General features: G+C 43.8%; 1 protein-coding gene across 1 annotated transcript in view; it reads left to right on the plus strand.

Annotated features, from left to right (window-relative positions):
* TNFRSF9 (TNF receptor superfamily member 9) overlaps positions 1 to 24,306 on the plus strand; it is a gene marked incomplete at its 5' end in the record, with an annotated part of 135,086 nt that extends 110,780 nt beyond the window's left edge. The window contains 6 exons of the mRNA XM_082274040.1: positions 1,715 to 1,822; positions 6,553 to 6,693; positions 9,589 to 9,655; positions 20,794 to 20,906; positions 22,832 to 22,969; positions 23,971 to 24,306. Of these exons, the coding sequence (XP_082130166.1) occupies positions 1,715 to 1,822; positions 6,553 to 6,693; positions 9,589 to 9,655; positions 20,794 to 20,906; positions 22,832 to 22,969; positions 23,971 to 24,062 (659 nt within the window). The 3' untranslated portion in view covers positions 24,063 to 24,306. The remainder of the gene's footprint in view (positions 1 to 1,714; positions 1,823 to 6,552; positions 6,694 to 9,588; positions 9,656 to 20,793; positions 20,907 to 22,831; positions 22,970 to 23,970) is intronic.
* Positions 24,307 to 25,332: the final 1,026 nt, after the last annotated feature.

Consider the following 25,332-nt stretch of genomic DNA (forward strand, 5'->3'; position numbering starts at 1 on the left):
ATACAGGTGTCTGTTCCCATCCTGTGTAACCCAGGTGAGAGGTGGGTGGGGCTCATCCTCTATACAGGTGTCTGTCCCCATCCTGTGTAACCCAGGTGAGAGGTGGGTGGGGCTCATCCTCTATACAGATGTCTGTCCCCATCCTGTGTAACCCAGGTGAGAGGTGGGTGGGGCTCTTCCTCTATACAGGTGTCTGTTCCCATCCTGTGTAACCCAGGTGAGAGGTGGGTGGGGCTCATCCTCTATACAGGTGTCTGTCCCCATCCTGTGTAACCCAGGTGAGAGGTGGGTGGGGCTCATCCTCTATACAGGTGTCTGTCCCCATCCTGTGTAACCCAGGTGAGAGGTGGGTGGGGCTCATCCTCTATACAGGTGTCTGTCCCCATCCTGTGTAACCCAGGTGAGAGGTGGGTGGGGCTTATCCTCTATACAGGTGTCTGTTCCCATCCTGTGTAACCCAGGTGAGAGGTGGGTGGGGCTCATCCTCTATACAGGTGTCTGTCCCCATCCTGTGTAACCCAGGTGAGAGGTGGGTGGGGCTCATCCTCTATACAGATGTCTGTCCCCATCCTGTGTAACCCAGGTGAGAGGTGGGTGGGGCTCATCCTCTATACAGGTGTCTGTCCCCATCCTGTGTAACCCAGGTGAGAGGTGGGTGGGGCTCATCCTCTATACAGATGTCTGTCCCCATCCTGTGTAACCCAGGTGAGAGGTGGGTGGGGCTCATCCTCTATACAGGTGTCTGTTCCCATCCTGTGTAACCCAGGTGAGAGGTGGGTGGGGCTCATCCTCTATACAGGTGTCTGTCCCCATCCTGTGTAACCCAGGTGAGAGGTGGGTGGGGCTCATCCTCTATACAGATGTCTGTCCCCATCCTGTGTAACCCAGGTGAGAGGTGGGTGGGGCTCTTCCTCTATACAGGTGTCTGTTCCCATCCTGTGTAACCCAGGTGAGAGGTGGGTGGGGCTCATCCTCTATACAGGTGTCTGTCCCCATCCTGTGTAACCCAGGTGAGAGGTGGGTGGGGCTCATCCTCTATACAGGTGTCTGTCCCCATCCTGTGTAACCCAGGTGAGAGGTGGGTGGGGCTCATCCTCTATACAGGTGTCTGTCCCCATCCTGTGTAACCCAGGTGAGAGGTGGGTGGGGCTCATCCTCTATACAGGTGTCTGTCCCCATCCTGTGTAACCCAGGTGAGAGATGGGTGGGGCTCATCCTCTATACCTATGTCTGCCCCCATCCTGTGTAACCCAGGTGAGAGGTGGGTGGGGCTCATCCTCTATACAGGTGTCTGTCCCCATCCTGTGTAACCCAGGTGAGAGGTGGGTGGGGCTTATCTTCCATACACCCATCCTGTGTAACCCAGGTGAGAGGTGGGTGGGGCTTATCTTCTATACACCCATCCTGTGTAACCCAGGTGAGAGGTGGGTGGGGCTTATCCTCTATACAGGTGTCTGTCCCTATCCTGTGTAACCCAGGTGAGAGGTGGGTGGGGCTCATCCTCTATACATGTGTCTGGATTCAGGCTATACCCCCATTGGCTGGCCAAAAATCTGGCCAATGTGAAATGCAGCTGCAGGTCGTCCATAGAAATGGATCGCAGCGTTCTTCTTGCCCCGTATCGGTTTGTTTTTAGCGATTTATTGAACCATTTTTCTTTTCAGTAAAATTCTGTGTGACACAGTTAACCCTTTAAATGTCTCCCTGTCTGCAGGTTATTTGTTAAATAAAAAATGTGGGCAGTGCAAGGCGTGCCCATCTAATGGCTACATGGACCACCCGAGTGCCGAACCAACCTGCAAGAGGTGTCAGAGGTGTGAAGGTAGGTGGGGGAGGGGGGGGGGTTTGATTGGCTGTCCAGTTTGTTGTGTCTATAAAGTATTGTGTGAAATTTGAATGTTCCCTCCTATGATAACTGATAACTGTTTACTGATCCCGGAGTGTGCACAACAGTGTCAGATAATACAGCCCTATACAGAGGCCTTCCTCTGAACCAAAGGGCTCTGAAAAGGTGGTGGGGGGGGGGGGGCAAGGGGTCGTAAAATTAGGGGATGGAGCCAGACCTGAGACAAGGAGTGGGCAGGAGGGGGCGGCTGCCCTGGGCACTTTGGTATCATGTGAGGTGCAGGGGCGCCACAGGGAGATTGGGGGGGAGGAGATTTGTGTTGGTTGGAGAATTTGGGGGCAGCAGGGGGGTAATAATTGTTCTAGGAGAGGAAAACTGGGATGTGTGCTTTGAAAGGTGATTTGGGGGGATTTGTGTTGGGAGGGGGGGAATTGTGGAAGAGAATTTTTTTGCTAGAAGTGGGGATTTGGTGGAGCGGGAAGGGGATTTGTGCTAGGAGGGGGAATATACTGTATATATATGTTTTTTTTTGAGGGGGGGGGATTTGTGCTAGTAATGATGATTGAATTTGAAGGGTATTTGTGCTGGGAAGGAAAATTTGTTGGGGGGGGGGGGGGGGGATTTGTGCTAGGAGGGGAAATGTTGTAGCGGTGGGGGGGGGGGGGCTGGGATTTGTGCTAGGAGGGGGGGATTTGTTTTGGGAGGTGGGGATTTTCAGTTGGAGGAAAGATGTGTACCTTGAGGGGAAATTTGAAGAGTGAGGATCTGTGCTAGGAACAGTGATATTTTTTTTTTTGGAGGGAGGGGGGGGATTTGGAGAGAGAGAGGATTGAATTGGTGGGGGATGTGTGCGGGGAGTGGGAATTTAAGCAGGGGGGTGGATTTGTACTGGGAGGAGGGGGCATTTATGCTTTGGGGGTAAGCATGCAGATTAGTGCTAAATGTTTTTTGAAAGGGGAGGGATTTTTGCTAACACAATGCTCATACTTCTTGGGGGGGGGGGGGGCGCAGTTTGGCATGTTCACCCGGGCTCTAGCTGACCTTGACCTGGCACTGTTTTCTAAGGTTTTATCAGACAGGAAGTGAGCAAAATCTGCAACAAGGAAACAAAGTGCGCCGTCACCATGACAAGAATATAATAGATTAGAAAATAAAGGATTATAATAAACTGGAAAAGTATATAAAAAATACAATAGAAGATAAAAGAACAGAGTAGAAAGAAAAATAATCAAATAGAATAGAACAAGAAAAATAGAATATAAAAAAAAAATAATAGAATAGAATCAAATATAATAGAATAGAAAATAAAAAAAATAGAATGAAATGGAATATAAAATAATAGAAAATAAAATATAATAGAAATAAATAGCATAGAAAATAAAAGAATAGAAAAAAATTAAAATATAATAGAAATAAATAGCATAGAAAATAAAAGAATAGAAAAAAAAATAGAATATAATAGAAATAATAGCATAGAAAATAAAAGAATAGAAAAAAAAATAAAATATAATAGAAATAAATAGTATAGAAAATATAAGAATAGAAAAAAAAATAAAATATAATAGAAATAAATAGCATAGAAAATAAAAGAATAGAAAAAAAATAGAATATAATAGAAATAATAGCATAGAAAATAAAAGAATAGAAAAAAAATAAAATATAATAGAAATAAATAGTATAGAAAATATAAGAATAGAAAAAAAAAATAAAAATAAATAGAAATAAATAGCATAGAAAATAAAAGAATAGAAAAAAAATAAAATATAATAGAAATAAATAGCATAGAAAATATAAGAATAGAAAAAAAATATATAATAGAAATAAATAGCATAGAAAATAAAAGAATAGAAAAAAATGAAATAGTATAGAAATAAATAGTATAGAAAATAAAAGAATAGAATAGAATAAAACTAAAAAAAGATAAGAATAGAAATGAACAGAATATAATAAGCGGAAGTCGCTAGAACAGAGCATCAGATAGCAGTAAAAACACAACAAAGGGTCTGATCCTTCCTCTAAAAATAAAAAAGTGAAAGTATAAAAAAAAATCAAGATTTCCCATGAATCAGCGAGATTCTTGTCAGCATAACCCAATCCTGGAATTTTTTATGATAACAAAAGTTTTTATTTCTTCCTGGTAATTACAGAAAACGCTGCATGAAACTTTCCCATGTGACCCTAAAAGCCAAATAACATCAGAAACTGCACATAGCTTTGTGATTTTGGTTGGATGTTCACATGCATTTGAAGTGTGTTTGACGCACGCTTGATGCGCTCTTGAATGCGCTTTGTATGCATTTTGCGCTGTGCTAAGCCAAGAAAGCCAAGCCTTAGTAAAGCAGAAATCACACACGGTGTCTGCCTACAAAGACCTCTGGTTTTCTTTTTGTTTTGTTTTTTATTTAAGAAATTATTGATCTGATTATGTCTCTGTTTATGGCAAACAGACCATTTAACACAAAGGTCAGCCCAAAAAAAAAAAAAAATATATATATATATATATATATATATATATCTATTTGATTATTTTAAATTAAAAATAAATAACAAAAGATTATATATTATAATATATATATATCTATATATATATATATATATATATATATATATATATATATATCAAATTAAAAATGAATATATTAAATTTATTCCATTAAAATATTTATATATATATATATATATATATATATATATATATATATATATAAAAATATTTTAATGGAATAAATTTAATATATTCATTTTTAATTTGAGATATATATAATAATTTAATGGAATAAATTTACTATATTCATTTTTAATTTTATAATATATAATCTTTTGTTATTTATTTTTAATTTAAAATAATCAAAAAATAGTTAAATAAAAAAATTGTGTATATATATATATATATATATATATATATATGCACACACATTGTATGTATGTATGAATCCACAATAGCGCAGGGACCATAACATATATATATATTTATTTTTACTTTATTTAACAATTTTTCAATATAAATATATATATCTATATCTATATCTATATCTATATATATATATATATATATATATATATATATATATATATATATATGCACACACATTGTATATACATATGTGTGTGTATGTATGTATGTATGTATGTATATATATATAGATATAGATATAGATATAGATATATATATTTATATTGAAAAATTGTTAAATAAAGTAAAAATAAATATATATATATGTTATGGTCCCTGCGCTATTGTGGATTCTGCTTATTACCTTGATGCTGCACCACGAGAACTGGTACTATAAAACAGTTGTAAATATTAAATGGGTGGGGGGTTGTGGTGCGCCTCAAAGGTGTGAAAAAACGTTTTAAAGTGCTTGTGTATAAATAAATATTAAATAAATTATTTCAGATGTATATAAATTGTCTATTTCTGTAGTATCTCTGACTATCTTATGTGGCTCATTTATATAGATATTATATCCAATACAATTAAGTATTTCTTATACATCACTTAAAATAAGCACGATTATAATATAAATATAGATAGATAGATAAATAGAATTTTTTTTTTTATTTACTTTTTTTTTTCTTTTTAAATAAATAATTTAATGTAATTAGTTTATTATAAAAAATTTTTTGGGCTGCTCTCTGTGTTAAAAAGTGTATTTGCCATAATAATCACATTAATAATGCCATGAAAATGGAGTCACCCCAAGACAGGAAGAGTGTCAATGGCCAATCGCTGGGTGAAAAAAAAAGACTGCAAAAAGAAAACCAATGCAGCCACCACAGCCAATGAATGATAAGCAACATTGTATCATTTTTTGTTTTGGAGTTTAGCTATAAGGAGGAGGGGCCGCACTGTACACCCCATGTGAGGAATGGGGAAGTGAGGTTCATCTCTCTCACAGAAACTAATTTTAGGTATCTGAAGTGACCGTTATGTCAGAGAACTTCCATTTTTATAACAGAAGTTGGTTGATTGTTTCCTCTTCACAACCCCCCCCCCCCCCCCTCCCCCGAATGTGACCTTCAGATCTGCAATATCATTGTTCATCATAGATGACTCTCCCTATCAGTGTATGATGATGATGATGATGATGATGATGATGGGGGTTGTGAGCAGAATGTGCATTTCATTACAAATCGAAATTCAGAAGATATTTTCATTTTTTGGATCTATCCAAATTTCTGAATCACAATAGTAACGAATTCCAACAAATCCAAAATAAATTATAGCAAAATGAAATAATGTAACAAAATAAAGAATTATACAAATTTGAATTTGAAGAATGAATACCTACCCCCACGTGTATACCCCCAACTGTCTATTCCCATCTGCCTACCCCTAACTGCCTACCCCAAACTCCCTACCCCATCTGCCTACCCTCAACTGCCTACCCCCTACCGCCTACCCCCAACTCCCTACCCCCAACTGCCTCCATCCATGGTGGTGACTTCTGTCTAGGCCTTATCTGGCAAAGATGAGCCAAGGTGCTTCCCTGCCTGACCACAAGCACCTTCTCCAAAGGAGTGATCTCATCACCCCCTACTGTGCCTAAGAAGAGCGACCCACCGTACCCTCAGGGGCTGATATCACCAAGGGGATAAGTGTGGGGATCTGATCTCATAAACAGGAACCTCCAAGTATCATCTCTGTGACTTTCATACTTCCACCATGGGGGGGTCACTGACTTTTATTTATTTTCTTTTTAAAGGAATTTTCGAATACAGGTCAAACTGCAGCGCTACAAAGAACGCGGTGTGTAAATGTATCGCGGGGAAAAAGTGCGCGGACGAAAAATGCAGCCAGTGTGAAGACAACCCGTGTCCGGCCGGAACGCAGCTTAGTGGAGAAAGTAAGATGTCTACATGAGTAAAACCCAAAAGAGATACTCATTCCCAGGAATAGATCCAAAATCCTCGTGGTCTCCGTGTGCGGGGTGACGTCACAGGCATGAACTCCGCCCTATGCATTTCATCAGAGTTGACGTCAACTCTGACAAAACGCGCAGGGACGGAGTCCTTGTCTGTTACGCCGCCAAGCAAACTGAGACCACGAGGATTTTGGATCGATTCCTGGGAATGAGTATCTCTGTTTATATGCTGGATTTTACCTGGCACATTACCCATCGAGTATTCTTTACTACTAGCTATGATACTCCCCTTACTATTATAGGAGGGGGGAGGATTGTATTTCCTGTTCTGGGTTTGCATACAGCGCTTCTAACTGCATTTCATTCATTTCATGGTGGAGGCAGTGCTGGGACAAGGTCATCTGGACCCACATGCCAAATTGAGCCCCCTCCCCCGCAAGCTGTATGAGCATTATGTGTCAGCAAAAATCCCCCCCTCAAAAAAAATCCCCCTTCCGGGCACAAATCCTCTACCCCTCAAATTTCCCCTCCAAGTACAAAAACCCCCCCCCCACTCCAAATTCCCACTCCTAGCACAAATACCCCCCCCCCCCCCCCACTATATTATCTTTTCTATCTCAAACCCTCAAATCCCCCATCCTAGCACAAATTCTCCTCCCCAATCCCCCATACTAGCCCAATCCCCCCCCCCCACAAAAAAATCCCCTCCTAGCACAAATGCCCTCCAATCATCCCTACTGGCACAAATACCCCTCCAAAATAAAAACAACTCCCCTCCTAGCACAAATATCCCCCCCCCCCCCACTATATTATCTTTTCTATCTCAAACCCTCAAATCCCCCTTCCTAACACAAATTCTCCTCCCCCCCCAATCCCCCATACTCGCACAAGCCCAACCCCCCGGAAAAAAAATCCCCTCCAAGCACAAATGCCCCCCAATCATCCCTACTAGCACAAATACCCCACCAAAATAAAAAAATTCACCTCCTAGCAGAAATCCACCCCCCCCCCCCACCACCATATTATCTTTTCTATCTCAAACCCTCAAATCCCCCATCCTAACACAAATTCTCCTCCCCCATACTAGCACAATCCCAACCCCTCCCCCCCAAAAAAATCCCCTCCTAGCACAAATGCCCCCCAATCATCCCTACTAGCACAAATACCCCACCAATATAAAGAAAAAACCCTCCCAGCACAAATCCCCACCATAATATCTTTTCTATTCAAGCCCTCAAATCCCCCATCCTAACACAAATCCTCTTCCCCCATCTCCCCTCTCCCCTCCAAATCACCACTCATAGTTACATAGTTACTCCTACCTCATCTCCCCAAATTTCCCCTCCTAGAACAATTCTTTCCTCCTGCTGCCCCCCCCCCACCCCATTTCCTCTCCCAACACAAATCCCCTCCCCCCCAATCTCCGTGTGGTGCCCCTGAACCTCACATGATACCACAGTTCCCAGGACAGCCGCCTCTCCTGCCCACCCCTTGTCCCGACCCTGGGTGGAGGCTTGTTTGGGTGATTGATTCGCAGAATTATCACCACCACTTTCACCAGCTGCCCATCAAGGAAGTTTTCAATCATTGGAACTTGCACTTCGTGTTACCGCCATGGATAACAGTATGAACTATTACACTTTATAGACTTTAATCCAGAGGCGTACCTAGGGTCTCCAGCACCCTTGGCGAGGAGCTGTATCGGTGCCCCCCCCCCAGAGAGAAAGAGGGGGGGTTTGACAGAGAGAGAGAGTGAGAGGGGGTTTGACAGAGAGAGGGGGGGGTTTGACAGAGAGAGAGAGAGAGAGAGAGAGGGGGGGGTTTGAGAGAGAGAGGGGGGCGTTTGACAGAGATGGGGTTTGACAGAGACATAGAGAGAGAGTGAGAGAGAGAGGGGGGCGTTTGACAGAGACATAGAGAGAGAGTGAGAGAGAGAGGGGGGAGGTTTGACAGAGAGAGAGAGGGGGGTTTGACAAAAAGAGAGGGGGGTTGACAGAGAGAGAGGGGGGGTTGACAGAGAGAGAGGGGGGGTTGACAGAAAGAGAGAGGGGGGTGACAGAGAGAGAGAGGGGGGGTGACAGAGAGATGGAGAGGGGGTGACAGAGAGATGGAGAGGGGGTGACAGAGAGAGAGGGGGTGACAGAGAGAGAGGGGGTGACAGAGAGAGGGGGGTGACAGAGAGAGAGGGGGTGAGCGAGAGGGGGGAGACAGAGAGAGAGGGGGGCAACAGAGCGAGAGGGGGGTGAGAGAGAGGGGGGGTGAGAGAGAGAGAGAGGGTGACAGAGAGAGAGGGGAGTGGAGTGGAGAGGAGGTTGAAGGAGTCTCGCTGTGCTTAGCGGTGGTGCCGGCTCCTCTGACAGCCTCAGTGCAGTCCCCATCCCCAGCCTGCCACTGAGCTGGAGCCGATTGATGATGTCACGGTCATGTGACTGCTGACCGGCCGCATGTGTGGGCAGAAACAGAACTCCGGAATGCCCCGTACTGCTGCCGCCTGAAGTGGACACAGTGCTCCGGGATTAGAGCCGCACGCTGCCTAGGGGGCTGAGCGGAGGGCGCACAAATCACTGCTAATATGACCAATTTTTTTGCAAACCCCCCCCCCCCTCCCCCCCCCCCCTGGCCTGGGCCCCAGACGGCGCCAGTCTGGCCAACCCCTTGGTACACCCCTGCTTTAATCACATTTTTTTGTCACGTTTTATTCATCTGTATGATTTGATGTTTAGCGCGGAAACTTTATGTTTAGAAAAATGGCGGATAAAGCTGATTGGACTGTTCCGGGGTATTCTGTGTTATATAATAATATAGAAATTCTAGAAGATTTGTATCTTATTGAAGAATGAAATACATTGTAATGATCATTTTATTGTTTCCCTGCAGATTGTGTGAAATGTCCTCATGGGACCTTCAACCCCGGCTGGGAAGGCATCTGCCGGCCATGGAAAAAGTAAGGACTGGATCCCTCCTGTGTTGTATTGTACTGTCTGCCCTCGTGTTATAAAGCGCTGCGCAAACTGTTGGTGCTAAATACAGGGGGGGGGGGGGGTTATACAGGTCCATCTCATAAAATTAGAATATTATCAAAAAATTCATTTATTTCTGTAATTCAATTCAAAAAGCGATCAGCCTGTGGCACTGCTGAGGTGTTATGGAAGCCCAGGTTGGTTTGATAGCGGCCTTCAGCTCCTCTGCATTGTTGGGTCTGGTGTGTCTCATCTTCCTCCTGACACTCCCCACAGATTCTCTATGGGATTTAGGTCAGGCCAGTTTGCTTGCCAATCAAGCACAGTGACTTGGCTTACAGCGAGTGACACCCCAAAATTCAGTATCTCAGAAAATTAGAATATTACATAAGACCAATAAAAAAAGGATTTGTAATACAGAAATGATGTCTTAGTGAAAGGTATGTCCATGTACAGTATAGGAGGAGAAGTCTGTCCATGTACAGTATAGGAGAAGTCTGTCCATGTACAGTATAGGAGAAGTCTGTCCATGTACAGTATAGGGGGAGAAGTCTGTCCATGTACAGTATAGGAGGAGAAGTCTGTCCATGTACAGTATAGGAGGAGAAGTCTGTCCATGTACAGTATAGGATGAGAAGTCTGTCCATGTACAGTATAGGATGAGAAGTCTGTCCATGTACAGTATAGGATGCACTCAGTACTTGGTCGGGGCTCCTTTTGCATGAATTACTGCATCAATGCGGCGTGGCATGGAGGCGATCAGCCTGTGGCACTGCTGAGGTGTTATGGAAGCCCAGGTTGGTTTGATAGCGGCCTTCAGCTCCTCTGCATTGTTGGGTCTGGTGTCTCTCATCTTCCTCCTGACAATCCCCCACAGATTCTCTATAGGGTTTAGGTCAGGCCAGTTTGCTGGCCAATCAAGCACAGTGATCCCATGATCATGTGACCAGGTATTGGTAGATTTGGCAGTGTGGGCGGTGCTAAGTCCTGCTGGAAAATGAAATCAGCATCTCCATAAAGCTGGTCAGCAGAGGGAAGCATGAAGTGCTCTAGAATTTCCTGCTAGAGGGCGGAGCTGACTTTGGAGTTGATAAAACACAGTGGACCGACACCAGCAGATGACACGGCTCCCCAAATCATCACTGACTGTGGAAAATGTAGCATTTCATTTGGAAATGAAGGTCCTGGAGGAGGAGTGGAGAGGCACAGAATGCAAGTTACATGAGGTCCAGTGGGAAGCTTCCACAGTCAGTGATGATTTGGGGAGCCGTGCCATCTGCTGGTTTTGGCCCACTGTGTTTTATCAAGTCCAAAGTCAGCTCCGCCCTCTAGCAGGAAATTCTAGAGCTCTTCGTGCTTCCCTCTGCTGACCAGCTTTATGGAGGTGCTGATTTCATTTTCCAGCAGGACTTGGCACCGCCCACACTGCCAAACCTACCAATACCTGGTCACATGATCATGGGATCACTGTGCTTGATTGGCCAGCAAACTGGCCTGACCTAAACCCCATAGAGAATCTGTGGGGGATTGTCAGGAGGAAGATGAGAGACACCAGACCCAACAATGCAGAGGAGCTGAAGGCCGCTATCAAACCAACCTGGGCTTCCATAACACCTCAGCAGTGCCACAGGCTGATCGCCTCCATGCCACGCCGCATTGATGCAGTAATTCATGCAAAAGGAGCCCCGACCAAGTATTGAGTGCATCCTATACTGTACATGGACAGACTTCTCCTCCTATACTGTACATGGACAGACTTCTCATCCTATACTGTACATGGACAGACTTCTCCCCCTATACTGTACATGGACAGACTTCTCCTCCTATACTGTACATGGACAGACTTCTCCCCCTATACTGTACATGGACAGACTTCTCCTATACTGTACATGGACAGACTTCTCCTCCTATACTGTACATGGACAGACTTCTCCTCCTATACTGTACATGGACAGACTTCTCCTCCTATACTGTACATGGACAGACTTCTCCCCCTATACTGTACATGGACAGACTTCTCCCCCTATACTGTACATGGACAGACTTCTCATCCTATACTGTACATGGACAGACTTCTCCTCCTATACTGTACATGGACAGACTTCTCCTCCTATACTGTACATGGACAGACTTCTCCCCCTATACTGTACATGGACAGACTTCTCCCCCTATACTGTACATGGACAGACTTCTCATCCTATACTGTACATGGACAGACTTCTCCTCCTATACTGTACATGGACAGACTTCTCCCCCTATACTGTACATGGACAGACTTCTCATCCTATACTGTACATGGACAGACTTCTCATCCTATACTGTACATGGACAGACTTCTCCTATACTGTACATGGACAGACTTCCCATCCTATACTGTACATGGACAGACTTCTCATCCTATACTGTACATGGACAGACTTCTCCTATACTGTACATGGACAGACTTCCCATCCTATACTGTACATGGACAGACTTCTCCTCCTATACTGTACATGGACAGACTTCTCCCCCTATACTGTACATGGACAGACTTCCCATCCTATACTGTACATGGACAGACTTCTCCTCCTATACTGTACATGGACAGACTTCTCCCCCTATACTGTACATGGACAGACTTCTCCTCCTATACTGTACATGGACAGACTTCCCATCCTATACTGTACATGGACAGACTTCTCCTATACTGTACATGGACAGACTTCTCCTCCTATACTGTACATGGACAGACTTCTCCTATACTGTACATGGACAGACTTCTCCTCCTATACTGTACATGGACAGACTTCTCCTCCTATACTGTACATGGACAGACTTCTCCCCCTATACTGTACATGGACAGACTTCTCCCCCTATACTGTACATGGACAGACTTCTCCCCCTATACTGTACATGGACAGACTTCTCCCCCTATACTGTACATGGACAGACTTCTCATCCTATACTGTACATGGACAGACTTCTCCTCCTATACTGTACATGGACAGACTTCTCCTCCTATACTGTACATGGACAGACTTCTCCCCCTATACTGTACATGGACAGACTTCTCCCCCTATACTGTACATGGACAGACTTCTCCCCCTATACTGTACATGGACAGACTTCTCATCCTATACTGTACATGGACAGACTTCTCCTATACTGTACATGGACAGACTTCCCATCCTATACTGTACATGGACAGACTTCTCATCCTATACTGTACATGGACAGACTTCTCCTATACTGTACATGGACAGACTTCTCCCCCTATACTGTACATGGACAGACTTCTCCTATACTGTACATGGACAGACTTCTCCCCCTATACTGTACATGGACAGACTTCTCCTATACTGTACATGGACAGATTTCCCATCCTATACTGTACATGGACAGACTTCTCCCCCTATACTGTACATGGACAGACTTCCCATCCTATACTGTACATGGACAGACTTCTCATCCTATACTGTACATGGACAGACTTCTCCTCCTATACTGTACATGGACAGACTTTCCATCCTATACTGTACATGGACAGACTTCTCCTATACTGTACATGGACAGACTTCTCCTCCTATACTGTACATGGACAGACTTCTCCTCCTATACTGTACATGGACAGACTTCTCATCCTATACTGTACATGGACAGACTTCCCATCCTATACTGTACATGGACAGACTTCTCCCCCTATACTGTACATGGACAGACTTCTCATCCTATACTGTACATGGACAGACTTCTCCTCCTATACTGTACATGGACAGACTTCTCCCCCTATACTGTACATGGACAGACTTCTCCTCCTATACTGTACATGGACAGACTCCTCCCCCTATACTGTACATGGACAGACTTCCCATCCTATACTGTACATGGACAGACTTCTCATCCTATACTGTACATGGACAGACTTCTCATCCTATACTGTACATGGACAGACTTCTCATCCTATACTGTACATGGACAGACTTCTCATCCTATACTGTACATGGACAGACTTCTCCCCCTATACTGTACATGGACAGACTTCTCATCCTATACTGTACATGGACAGACTTCTCCCCCTATACTGTACATGGACAGACTTCTCACTAAGACAACATTTCTGTATTAAATATCCTTTTTTTATTGATCCTATGTAATATTCTAATTTTCAGAGATACTGAATTTTGGGGTGTCACTCGCTGGAAGCCATAATCATCAAAATTAGGAGAAAGAAATGTGTGAAATCTCTCACTCTGTGTGTAACATCTATATAAAGTATAGGAGATTACCTTTTTGAATTGAATTACTGAAATAAATTCACTTTTTGATGATATTCTAATTTTATGAGATACACCTGTATATGCCCCTCTGTATATATCCTCACCCTCCCCCTTGTATATATTGTCCCCCTGTATATATCCCCCCTGTATATATCTCTGCCCTGTATATAACATCTCCCCCCCCCCCATTACCTATATACTGTATATCTGAATATCTCCTGTCCGGTGTCTGCAGTCTCTGACAGTAAAGCCCCTCGGGTGATGTTTGGGTCTCTCTATATCACTCTGTGTGTAACACATCTATATAGAATATAGGAGGTTACCTTTTTTTAATTGAATTACTGAAAAAATTTAATATTTGATGCTATTCAATTTTTTGGAGATAAATCTGTTATGTTGTTTATATAATGTGCCTGAAAAGTCTCCAAATCCAAATGAATATGATTTTATAATTCTATGATAATAAATGACCTTTTGGATGATATTCTATGAGATGAGATGAACCTGTAAATCCTGTATAATAATAATAATAATAATTGTATTACCATAGGAAGTGTCATATAGTTATAGGTCGGGGGGAAAGTTCTGCTGGTGGCCTCCCCATGTGGTCTGGCAGATTGGAGTGGCGTGGTGCGATGTGTGGTTGGAATACGGATCACTGATAATTATCACAAGTATACCACAAACACCCGTGGGCTCATATATTGAGTTTCCTGAGTTCAAACAATGGTAACATTTTCTGCAGCCCCGTTCTCATAGAATATCAGCCTATGAGGTCCCTTCCCAGAAAGGATCCCCCGGTCCACAGTCCTACAAACACATCGAGCCAGAACGTGGCAGCCGATCCATCATCGGCTGCCAATCTTATAGATTTTTTTGACTGGGTGACTAAAATAATAGACGGTGGAGGTGCAGTAGACATTGCATATCTAGATTTTAGTAAGGCTTTTGACACTGTCCCACATAGAAGACTTATCAATAAACTACAGTCATTGAGCATGGACTCCCATATTGTTGAGTGGATTAGGCAGTGGCTGAGTGACAGACAACAGAGGGTTGTAGTCGATGGAGAACATTCAGAACAAGGTCATGTTACCAGTGGGGTACCTCAGGGATCTGTACTGGGACCAATTTTGTTTAACCCCTTCCCATCCGCGCTACAGCCTATATACGGCTGCAGCGCGGACTCGAATTTTCGGGAGGCCGTTTTTAAACGGCCTCCAGTGACACGCCCCCCCGCGCGCTCCTGCGAGCGCGCATCGGGGGGAATCTGTGTCGGCCGTGTCCCTTGGACACGGCCGATCACAGATCGTGGTGAATGGCCAATCACAGCGGCCATTCACCACGTGATCAAGCCGTCCAATGAGAGATGATCTCATATGTAAACATATGAGATCATCTCTCATCGCCGGCGCTCCTTCCTCACACAGACACTGCAGTGTGAGGAAGGAGGGGGAGCCGACAGCCGCTGGGGACACAGACAAATGTAATCAGGGCACTGATCACCAGTGCCCTGATTACTGAAGGTAAAAAAACACACACACTGCCCCCACCATCAGTGCCCACAGTGCCCGCCATCAGTGCCCCCATCAATGCCCACAATCAGTGCCCATAGTGCTGCCAGTCAGTGCCCATCAGTGCCTGCTCATCTAGGCACTGATGAGCACTGACTGGCAGCACTATGGGCACTGAGTGTGGGCACTGATGGTGCTGCCCATCAGTGCTCATCAGTGCCGCCCGTCAGTGCTCATCACTGTCACCCGTCAGTGTCCATCAGTGCCATCCGCCAGTGCCCATCAGTGCCGCCTATCAGTGCCGCCCGTCAGTGCCGCCTCTCAGTGCCCAGCAGTGCCACCTCTCAGTGCCCAGCAGTGCCACCTCTCAGTGCCCAGCAGTGCCATCTCTCAGTGCCCAGCAGTGCCACCTCTCAGTGCCCAGCAGTGCCGCCTATCAGTGCCGCCTATCAGTGCCGCCTATCAGTGCTCATCAGTGCGGCATATTAGTACCTCCTCATCAGTGCCCATAAGTACCACCTCATCAGTGCCCATAAGTGCCACCTCATCAGTGCCCATCAGTGCAGCCTATCAGTGCCCATCAGTGCCGCCTCATCAGCGCACATCAGTGAGGGAGAAAAATTTATTTTCAAAATTTACTCGCAGAAAATAAGAAAAACTTTTTTTTTTTTTTCAAAATTTTCTGTCTTTTTTCTTTTTTTTTGTAAAAAATAAAAAACCCAGAGATGATTAAATACCACCAAAAGAAAGCTCTGTTTGTGTGAAAAAAATGATAAAAATTTCATATGGGTACAGTGTAGCATGACCGCGCAATTGTCATTCAAAGTGTGAGAGCGCTGAAAGCTGAAAATTGGCCTGGATGGGAAGGGTGTTTAAGTGCACAGTAGGCAAGTGGTTAATATCTTCATAAGTGATATTGCAAAAGGCCATCGATGGTAAGGTTTGTCTTTTTGCTGATGACACAAAGATATGTAACAGGGTTGATGTTCCTGGAGGGAAACGCCAAATGGAAAAGGATTTAGGAAAACTAGAAGAATGGTCAGAACTCTGGCAACTGAAATTTAATGTGGATAAGTGCAAGATAATGCACCTGGGATGTAAAAACCCAAGGGCAGAATATAGAATATTTGACACAGTCCTGACCTCAGTATCTGAGGAAAGGGATTTAGGAGTAATTATTTCAGAAGACTTAAAGGTGGGAAGACAATGTAATAGAGCAGCACGAAATGCCAGCAGAATGCTTGGATGTATAGGGAGAGGTATAAGCAGTAGAAAGAGGGAAGTGCTTATGCCGCTGTACAGAACACTGGTGAGACCTCACTTGGAGTATTGTGCGCAGTACTGGAGGCCATATCTCCAGAAGGATATAGATACTCTAGAGAGAGTTCAGAGAAGAGCTACTAAACTAGTACATGGATTGCAGGAAAAAACTTACCAGGAAAGGTTAAAGGACCTTAACATGTATAGCTTGGAAGAAAGAAGAGACAGAGGGGATATGATAGAAACTTTTAAATACATAAAGGGAATCAACTCGGTAAAGGAGGAGAGCATATTTAAAAGAAGAAAAACTACCACAAGAGGACACAGTTTTAAATTAGAGGGGCAAAGATTTAAAAGTAATATGAGGAAGTATTACTTTACTGAGAGAGTAGTGGATGCATGGAATAACCTTCCTGCAGAAGTGGTAGCTGCAAATACAGTGAAGGAGTTTAAGCATGCATGGGATAGGCATAAGGCTATCCTTCATATAAGATAGGGCCAGGGACTATTCATAGGATTCAGATATATTGGGCAGACTAGATGGGCCAAATGGTTCTTATCTGCCGACACATTCTATGTTTTTATGTTTCTATCAGCCCAGTCTGGTTTTTGGATGGCGGGAGGAATTTGGCAATCCACAAAAAGAAAGTCAAAGAGACCGGCCACTGTTTATTTTTATTAGTTGCATTTATAGCAAGAAAGAGCACCAGCAGTATTCACAGTAGTAGCTGTGAACACGTCAGAAGGGGCTATCAAATATTATTTTAGAATTTTGCAAACATCTGTTAGCACGAGGGGTCTCCCCATCCATGGCGGATGCTTCGGTGTTGGGTGCAGGGCCGCTGATAGGGGGGAGCCACCATTCCTCCTGTAGAGGGCCGGGCACACAGGAAGACATGCTTGCCAACTGCCCCCTTTTTGCTGGGACAGTCCCAGCAAATAGGAGCCTGTCCCGGGTAATTTACATTGTCCCGGCAATGTAGTTATTTACACCTTGCACTTTATTTATATTTCCATATTCCATTTTTTCTATGGTCACACCTGAGCACATTTCACACTTTAGAATTGCAGGGAATTGTGATGAGAATTTTAACCTTTAGGCAGAAGTAGTGCAGCTGAATGGGAGAATTATTCCAACTCTGCTACTTTGGCATCAAGTTTGAAATTCCCTTTCCAATTTCCTGTAATTCTCTCTTTATTGAGTAGACCCTATAATCTGATAAGTAGGCGGAGATTATGTAGAGTGGGCGGAGCTTCAGGGAAGTGGGTGTGGTAAGTGATTGATAGCTGTGCTGCAAAGTGTCCCTGGAAATTTTTTTTAAAATGTTGGCAACTATGGGAAGAGCATTGGGAATCGGTGCAGTCAGGCGGAGGGGCAGTTACAGAAGGAAGCCTCGTGGGGCTCTCTGCTTTGAGCTGCTGCAGGGATAGACACAGGCACGGGGCATCGTTACTGTAATTGCTTCTCCGACACCGATTCCCCTCCCTGTTCTGCCTGCTTCTGATCCCCCCCTCCCCTCCCCCCGTGTGCTCCCCTTTCACTGTGCCCCCCTGCAATGCTGCAGGCTTCCCTGTCCTGTAAAAAAATAACAAATTGTAGAAAAATATAATAATTAAACATTGTAATACGTAAAAAAAAGTACCACTTAGAAAAAAGCATACTCCCCGCGCCTAGGAATTTGTGTATTTAAATGTGTAGAATTAAATAAATAAATATCTGTAATTTAGTGACAAATCATGAATGCAGCAGTAGTGTGAAAATTATTGTGAAAAGAAAAATAGTCCTAAAATAGGACTATCTACAGCGCTTGCTAAAATTATATAAATGTGAACATAATCTGTGCAATTATATATACATAAAATTGTGTACCATCCACAAATATAAGTGCAAATGTGCAAAATATTGTGCCAATCAAATATCCATATTAATTAATGCATAAATAAATAAAATGTATGAATTATTGATTATTGATTATATGAATTATTATTTACGAATTGATTAATATGGATATTTGATTGGCACAATATTTTGCACATTTGCACTTATATTTGTGGATGGTACACAATTTTATGTATATATAATTGCACAGATTATGTTCACATTTATATAATTTTAGCAAGCGCTGTAGATAGTCCTATTTTAAAACATTGTAATAGATAATTAAAAAAAGTGTAAAATAAAATAATTGTAAACATTTATAAAAAAAGGTTACAAAACAATTAAAGGGCTATTTCACACAGGTCCTCTGTTATGTTTGTGTCCGCTAATAATGATTTTAATGTGTTTTTTTGTGAAAATATTGTCTTGATAAATTTGGTGGGGGGGGGGGGGTGGCCCTGGGGGGGGCCCTGCCAGGTTGGCTGTACGGGGCTCCCGTGATTTCTAAAAGCAGCCCTGGTTGGGTGACCACTACATCAGCCAGGGAATATAATGATGCCACTATAATGTTGGCAACCTAACCCCTCCTATAATAAAAAGTGGGCGGTGCCAGGTCCCTGAAGAACAAAGGCAGCCAGTAGACAACTAAACTTGTCACTGAAGACCCAGAATTCAATTCTTATAGTTGAGCTAACCCCTTACGGCCCGATCGCAGCATATATACCCAAGACAAAGATGAATGGAATGTCACTTTAAGGCCTCTTTCACACTTGTGCGCAGGGCCGGCCCTACCATGGGTCCCACTGGGTCCAGGCAGCACTTGGAGAGGGGCAGCAAATTGGCTCCCAAGATTTTTCTTCCAGCAGTTTTGAGTGTCATCAGTCTGTGGGGCGTTACGGATGGCATTTCCCCATCTCGTACTGTCACCAGTAGTGCAAACTGATGAATATGAGGAGGCAGAGTGTCTCCCCTGGGGAACGTCCCTCAGGTGATTGTGGTGTGTGGAATGACATCAGACATCAGACATCAGTGCACTTCATCTCGCACAGGGCAGGCTGGACCTTCTAGGGCAGTGGCAGGAACAGTAGTGACAGGAGGACTGAGGACAGACATGGGGTGTTTGATGGACCGGTCCGGTGGTGAGTTATGGAAAAAGATAACAGTATATATAATATTTTCTACATTTTATCTAAAATAATGGATGTGTTGGGTGTATTTTTTTTTTTGGGGGGGGGGCAGCATTTTATTCTTGGACCCAGGCCACATAATGTCTTGGGCCAGCCCTGCTTGTGCGACCTGAAAGTTGTGCGACTTTGGCGTGATTGTTTTGCCGCGATTTTGCGGCAACGTTGCTGTGATTTTGACTGGACTTGAAGCAAAGGGCAGCCCCCCCCCCCCCCCCTCCCAGGGCCACAAAGACAAGTGTGTCTTGGCTACAGTCATGCATGGTGGTGGGAGTGTCATGGTCTGGGGCTGCATGAGTGCTGCCGGCACTGGGGAGCTACAGTTCATTGAGGGGACCATGAATGCCAACATGTACTGTGACATACTGAAGCAGAGCATGATCCCCTCCCTTCAGAGACTGGGCCGCAGGGCAGTATTCCAACATAATGACCCCAAACACCTCCAAGATGACCACTGCCTTGCTAAAGAAGCTGAGGGTAAAGGTGATGGACTGGCCAAGCATGTCTCCAGACCTAAACCCTATTGAGACATCTGTGGGGATCCTCAAACAGAAGGTGGAGGAGCGCAAGGTCTCTAACATCCACCAGCTCTGTGATGTCATCATGGAGGAGGGGAAGAGGACTCCAGTGACAACCTGTGAAGCTCTGGTGACCTCCATGCCCAAGAGGGTTAAGGCGGTGCTGGAAAATAATGGAGGCCACACAAAATATTGACACTTTGGGCCCAATTTGGACATTTTCACTTAGGGGTGTACTCACTTTTGTTGCCAGCGGTTTAGACATTAATGGCTGTGTGTTGAGTTATTTTGAGGGGACAGCAAATTTACACTGTTATACAAGCTGTACACTCACTACTTTACATTGTAGCAAAGTCTCATTTCTTCAGTGTTGTCACATGAAAAGATAGAATGGGAGGGGTGTACTTACTTTTGGGAGATACTGTATATGTATCCCTTTGAGATATATAGTCGAGTGATCGGGGAATGTCCGGTATGCTGCACACTTCTGATGACTCTTCTCCTCTTACAGCTGCTCAGCCATAAATGCTGACATTTATGTGAATGGAACGATGACATCAGATGCGGTCTGCCTGCCCAAACTTACGAAGCTCCCGCCCACATCGCCCGCCGTCACCACGACAAGTAAGTCCGCTCATTAAATATCCGTAAACTCCGCCCATGTCCATGTTTGAGCCCTAGGCGCAATGGTTTATTGCACTGGATTAGGGGGACACTCACAGTCTGATGACCCGCCTGACCCGAATCTCATGTGTCCAATGAGGAAGTTGGCATTACACCAGCTTGAAACAGAGTTCCCTTTTAGCCTGTGAAAAGGACATCCTGTAATTACAAGTAGTAGTGACATCATCACTGTGCTGTACATAGCCTGCGCAGAGATGTGGGAGGAGCCTGGTAGGCTCCACCCACTACAGGCCGCCAGCAGAAAATTACAGGAGGAGGGGCGGAGACGGAGACAAGACCAGTCCCCATGCACAAAGCAAGGGAGAAGAGGTGTGGGAGAGGCCCAGCTGGCTCTACCCACTATAGAAAATTGCAGGGGGGGCGGAGACAAGACCAGTCCCCCTGCACAAGGAGAGAAATTAGAGATGTGGGAGGGGCTTGGCAGGCCCCACCCACAACAGGCCGCCAGCAGAAAATTACAGGAGGAGGCGGAGATGGAGACAAGACAAGTCCCAATGCACAAAGCAAGCGAGCAGAGGGGTGGGAGAGGCCCAGCTGGCTCCACCCACTACAGAAAATTGCAGGGGGGGCGGAGACAAGACCAGTCCCCCTGCATAAGGAGAGAAATCAGAGATGTGGGAGGGGCTTGGTAGGCTCCACCCACTACAGGCCACCAGCAGAAAAGTACAGGAGGAGGCGGAGACAAGACCAGTCCCCCCTGCACAAGGCAAGGGCGCTGAGATGTGGGAGGGGTCCAGCTGCCTCCACCCACTACAGAAAACTTCAGGAGAGGGTGGAGACAAGACCAGCCCCCCTGCACAAAAAGAGAAAGCAGAGCTGTGGGGGGGGAGGGGGGGGGCATAGTAGGCTCCAACCAAAACAGTATTTGTGTATATTTTTTACATTTATTTATTAATTTATTATTATTATTATAATTAGTAGTAGTAGTATTAACACCCTAAATAATAAATAATATATAGCTCTAACCCTTACCCCAACTCCTAATCCTAACCTTAACCTTAATCCTAACCCCTTACCCTAACAAAAAAAATAATAACAAATGAAAATTATTATTAAAAAAAGAAATAAAAGGTGATGGAAAAGCTATTATTATTATTTTACATTATTTTTTAAGGGTTAGACTGTGTCAAACTGGCGGCCCTCCAGCTGTTGCGGACCTGCAAGTCCCATGAGGCTTTGCAGTTACAAGTATGACTCCCATAGGCAAAGGCATGATGGGACTTGTAGTTCTGAAACACCTGGGGGGCTTTCAACTTGACACCCCTGTGAGGTTTAAGTTAGAGGTTAATTATTAATTATTACTTAGTATTAATTTATTTAATGTATTTATTATTAATTATTTATTAATATTTTTATTTGTGTATTTTGTTTACATTTATTAATTAATTTTTTATTATTATTATTAGTAGTAGTAGTAATAGTAGTATTAACACCCCCCCCAAAAAAAAATAATAATAATATATAACCCTAACTGTAACCCCAACTCCTAACCCTAACCTAACCTCAATCCTAACCCCTTACCCTAACAAAAAATAAAAAATAATAATAACAAATTAAAATTATTAATAAAAAAAAGAAATAAAAGTTGATGGAAAAGCTAAACAAGCTGAAATGCCTAGCAACAAATGATGCAACAGATGATAGTTTTCTCTACTGGCTAATAAAAAAAACACCTAAGCTCAAAAACACTGTATAAAAACACGCAAGTCACGCATAAAAATGCGCCAGCATTGTGTATAAAAATGCACAAAAAACGCTCAAAGACGCTACGCTCGGGTGTGAATGCAGCCTTAGAGTTCGGAATATAAAAGGTTATTGTATAATTGCCACATTGTAACAATAAAATTGTTTAATGTATCATTTAGCCAAACAAGACGTTCCATCCTATGATCTGAGCGTTGTCATAGTTGTCATCTCTGTCGTTTCCATCATAATCGTGTTTGTGGCGGTTTTTTGGTGTCTGTCGATAAGATTGGAAAGGATCAAAAATACATTCATAAAAAGTAAGTATCTTTTTGTTGTATTTTATGATTAGAAAGTAACATGCCTCCAATAAAGGGCAGCAGCTCTGGGTCTCAGTCAATGCAGAGTTACTACAGCGTGCCCCCATTCATATATGCTTGGCACGGATGTAAGCTGTATGCCTGGCATGGATGTGTGCTTTACACGGATGTAGTATATGTTTGGCATGTATGTATGCTTGGGACAGGTGTATGCTTGGCACATTGGCACAGATGTACTGTATGCTTGGCATGGATGTATGCTTGCACATTAGCACGGATGTACTGTATGCTTGGCACATTGGCACGGATGTACTGTATGCTTGGCATGGATGTATGCTTGGCACAGATGCATGCTTGGCACACTGGCACGGACGTACTGTATGCTTGGCACAGATGTATGCTTGGCATGGCACGGATGTATGCTTGTCACATTGGCACGGATGTACTGTATGTTTGGCATGGATGTATGCTTGGCACGTTGGCACGGATGTACTGTATGCTTGGCACTTAGACACGGATGTAGTGTGTGCCTGGCACAGATGCATGCTTGGCACATTGGCACGGATGTACTGTATTCTTGGCATGGATTTATGCTTGGCACGGATGTATGCTTGGCACATTGGCATTGATGTACTGTATGCTTGGCATGGATATATGCTTGGAACATTGGCACGGATGTACTGTATGCTTGGCATGGATATATGCTTGGCACATTGGCACGGATGTACTGTATGCTTGGCATGGATTTATGCTTGGCATGGATATATGCTTGGCATGGATATATGCTTGGCACAGCAGCACGGATGTACTGTATGCTTGGCATGGATATATGCTTGGCACATTGGCACGGATGTACTGTATGCTTGGCATGGATTTATGCTTGGCACATTGGAACGGGTGTACAGTTATAAGTCACGCTTCATCAATTTTGATGAAATTCGCTTTTTTGCCAAACAGCAACTAATCCTCTTCTTCTTATTTGTTAATTCTTTGCACAATAGTTAAGCGGACAGAACAAGAAGACGCTTGTAGCTGTCATTACCCGGAGGAAGAACATGGTGGAGAAGAAGAGAGCCTATCATTGGAGCCATGACACGACCATTGCTCAGCGCCGTTCTTTTTCTGTACCGGCTGACTTTTGGATACAGCGTTACGTAATAAATGCATAGTGGAGTAACTGCTGCTATGAACATGATTGGGAGAACTGGTGTGAGGCAAGACCTGCTGGATAAACTGGAACACTGGCCAAGGGTCCTACAAGTTATAATCCTGCATGCTTGGCCTGAGTTTATCTATGGAATAAAATGGAGGTCAACGTCATGCTGTAACAATTGTGGAAAAATTCATTTTTGCTTTTCCCATGAACTTTGATGAAGGACATTGTCTCTTAGGTTCATTGATGAAGGACATCGTCTCTTAGGTTCTTTGATGGAGGACATCGTCTCTTAGGTTCATTGATGAAGGACATCGTCTCTTAGGTTCTTTGATGGAGGTCATCGTCTCTTAGGTTCTTTGATGGAGGTCATCGTCTCTTAGGTTCTTTGATGGAGGACATCGTCTCTTAGGTTCTTTGATGGAGGTCATCGTCTCTTAGGTTCTTTGATGGAGGACATCGTCTCTTAGGTTCTTTGATGGAGGACATCGTCTCTTAGGTTCTTTGATGGAAGACATCGTCTCCTAGGTTCTTTGATGGAGGACATCGTCTCTTAGGTTCTTTGATGGAGGTCATCGTCTCTTAGGTTCTTTGATGGAGGACATCGTCTCTTAGGTTCTTTGATGGAGGACATCGTCTCTTAGGTTCTTTGATGGAGGACATCGTCTCTTAGGTTCTTTGATGGAGGACATCGTCTCTTAGGTTCTTTGATGGAGGACATTGTCTCTTAGGTTCTTTGATGGAGGACATCGTCTTTTAGGTTCTTTGATGGAGGACATTGTCTCCTAGGTTCTTTGATGAGGACATCGTATCTTGAGTGGGACTTAACTGGTTAACTTGTGAACCGTAGATCTCGAGATTTGATCATCTCTGATATGTATGGCAATTCTGCCGCTGACTTGGAGTCAATGTAACAAATAATTGTTATTCTGTCTCGGTGAAGAACATTTTAGTATCATTCAATGGTCACAGTCAAAGAAGGTCATTCTGCAGAATTCCCCCCACTGCTGCAGAAGAGTCATCTCTGGAGACCGGTGAAGCTTTAGCGTTGCCTTTCCTGATTTGGCACAGATTTAAGATGACCGCCACTAAGCACTGACTTACATGAAACTCATAGACATGACTGATTGATAAATGATGTTTCCCAATGTGGGCAGGATCCAATGAAATTGGGTGCACATCTTATGTTTGTGGATATCTTTTGAAAACT

This window comes from Pelophylax lessonae, assembly GCF_965119305.1.
Source record: "Pelophylax lessonae genome assembly, chromosome: 12".
Lineage (NCBI taxonomy): Eukaryota > Metazoa > Chordata > Amphibia > Anura > Ranidae > Pelophylax > Pelophylax lessonae.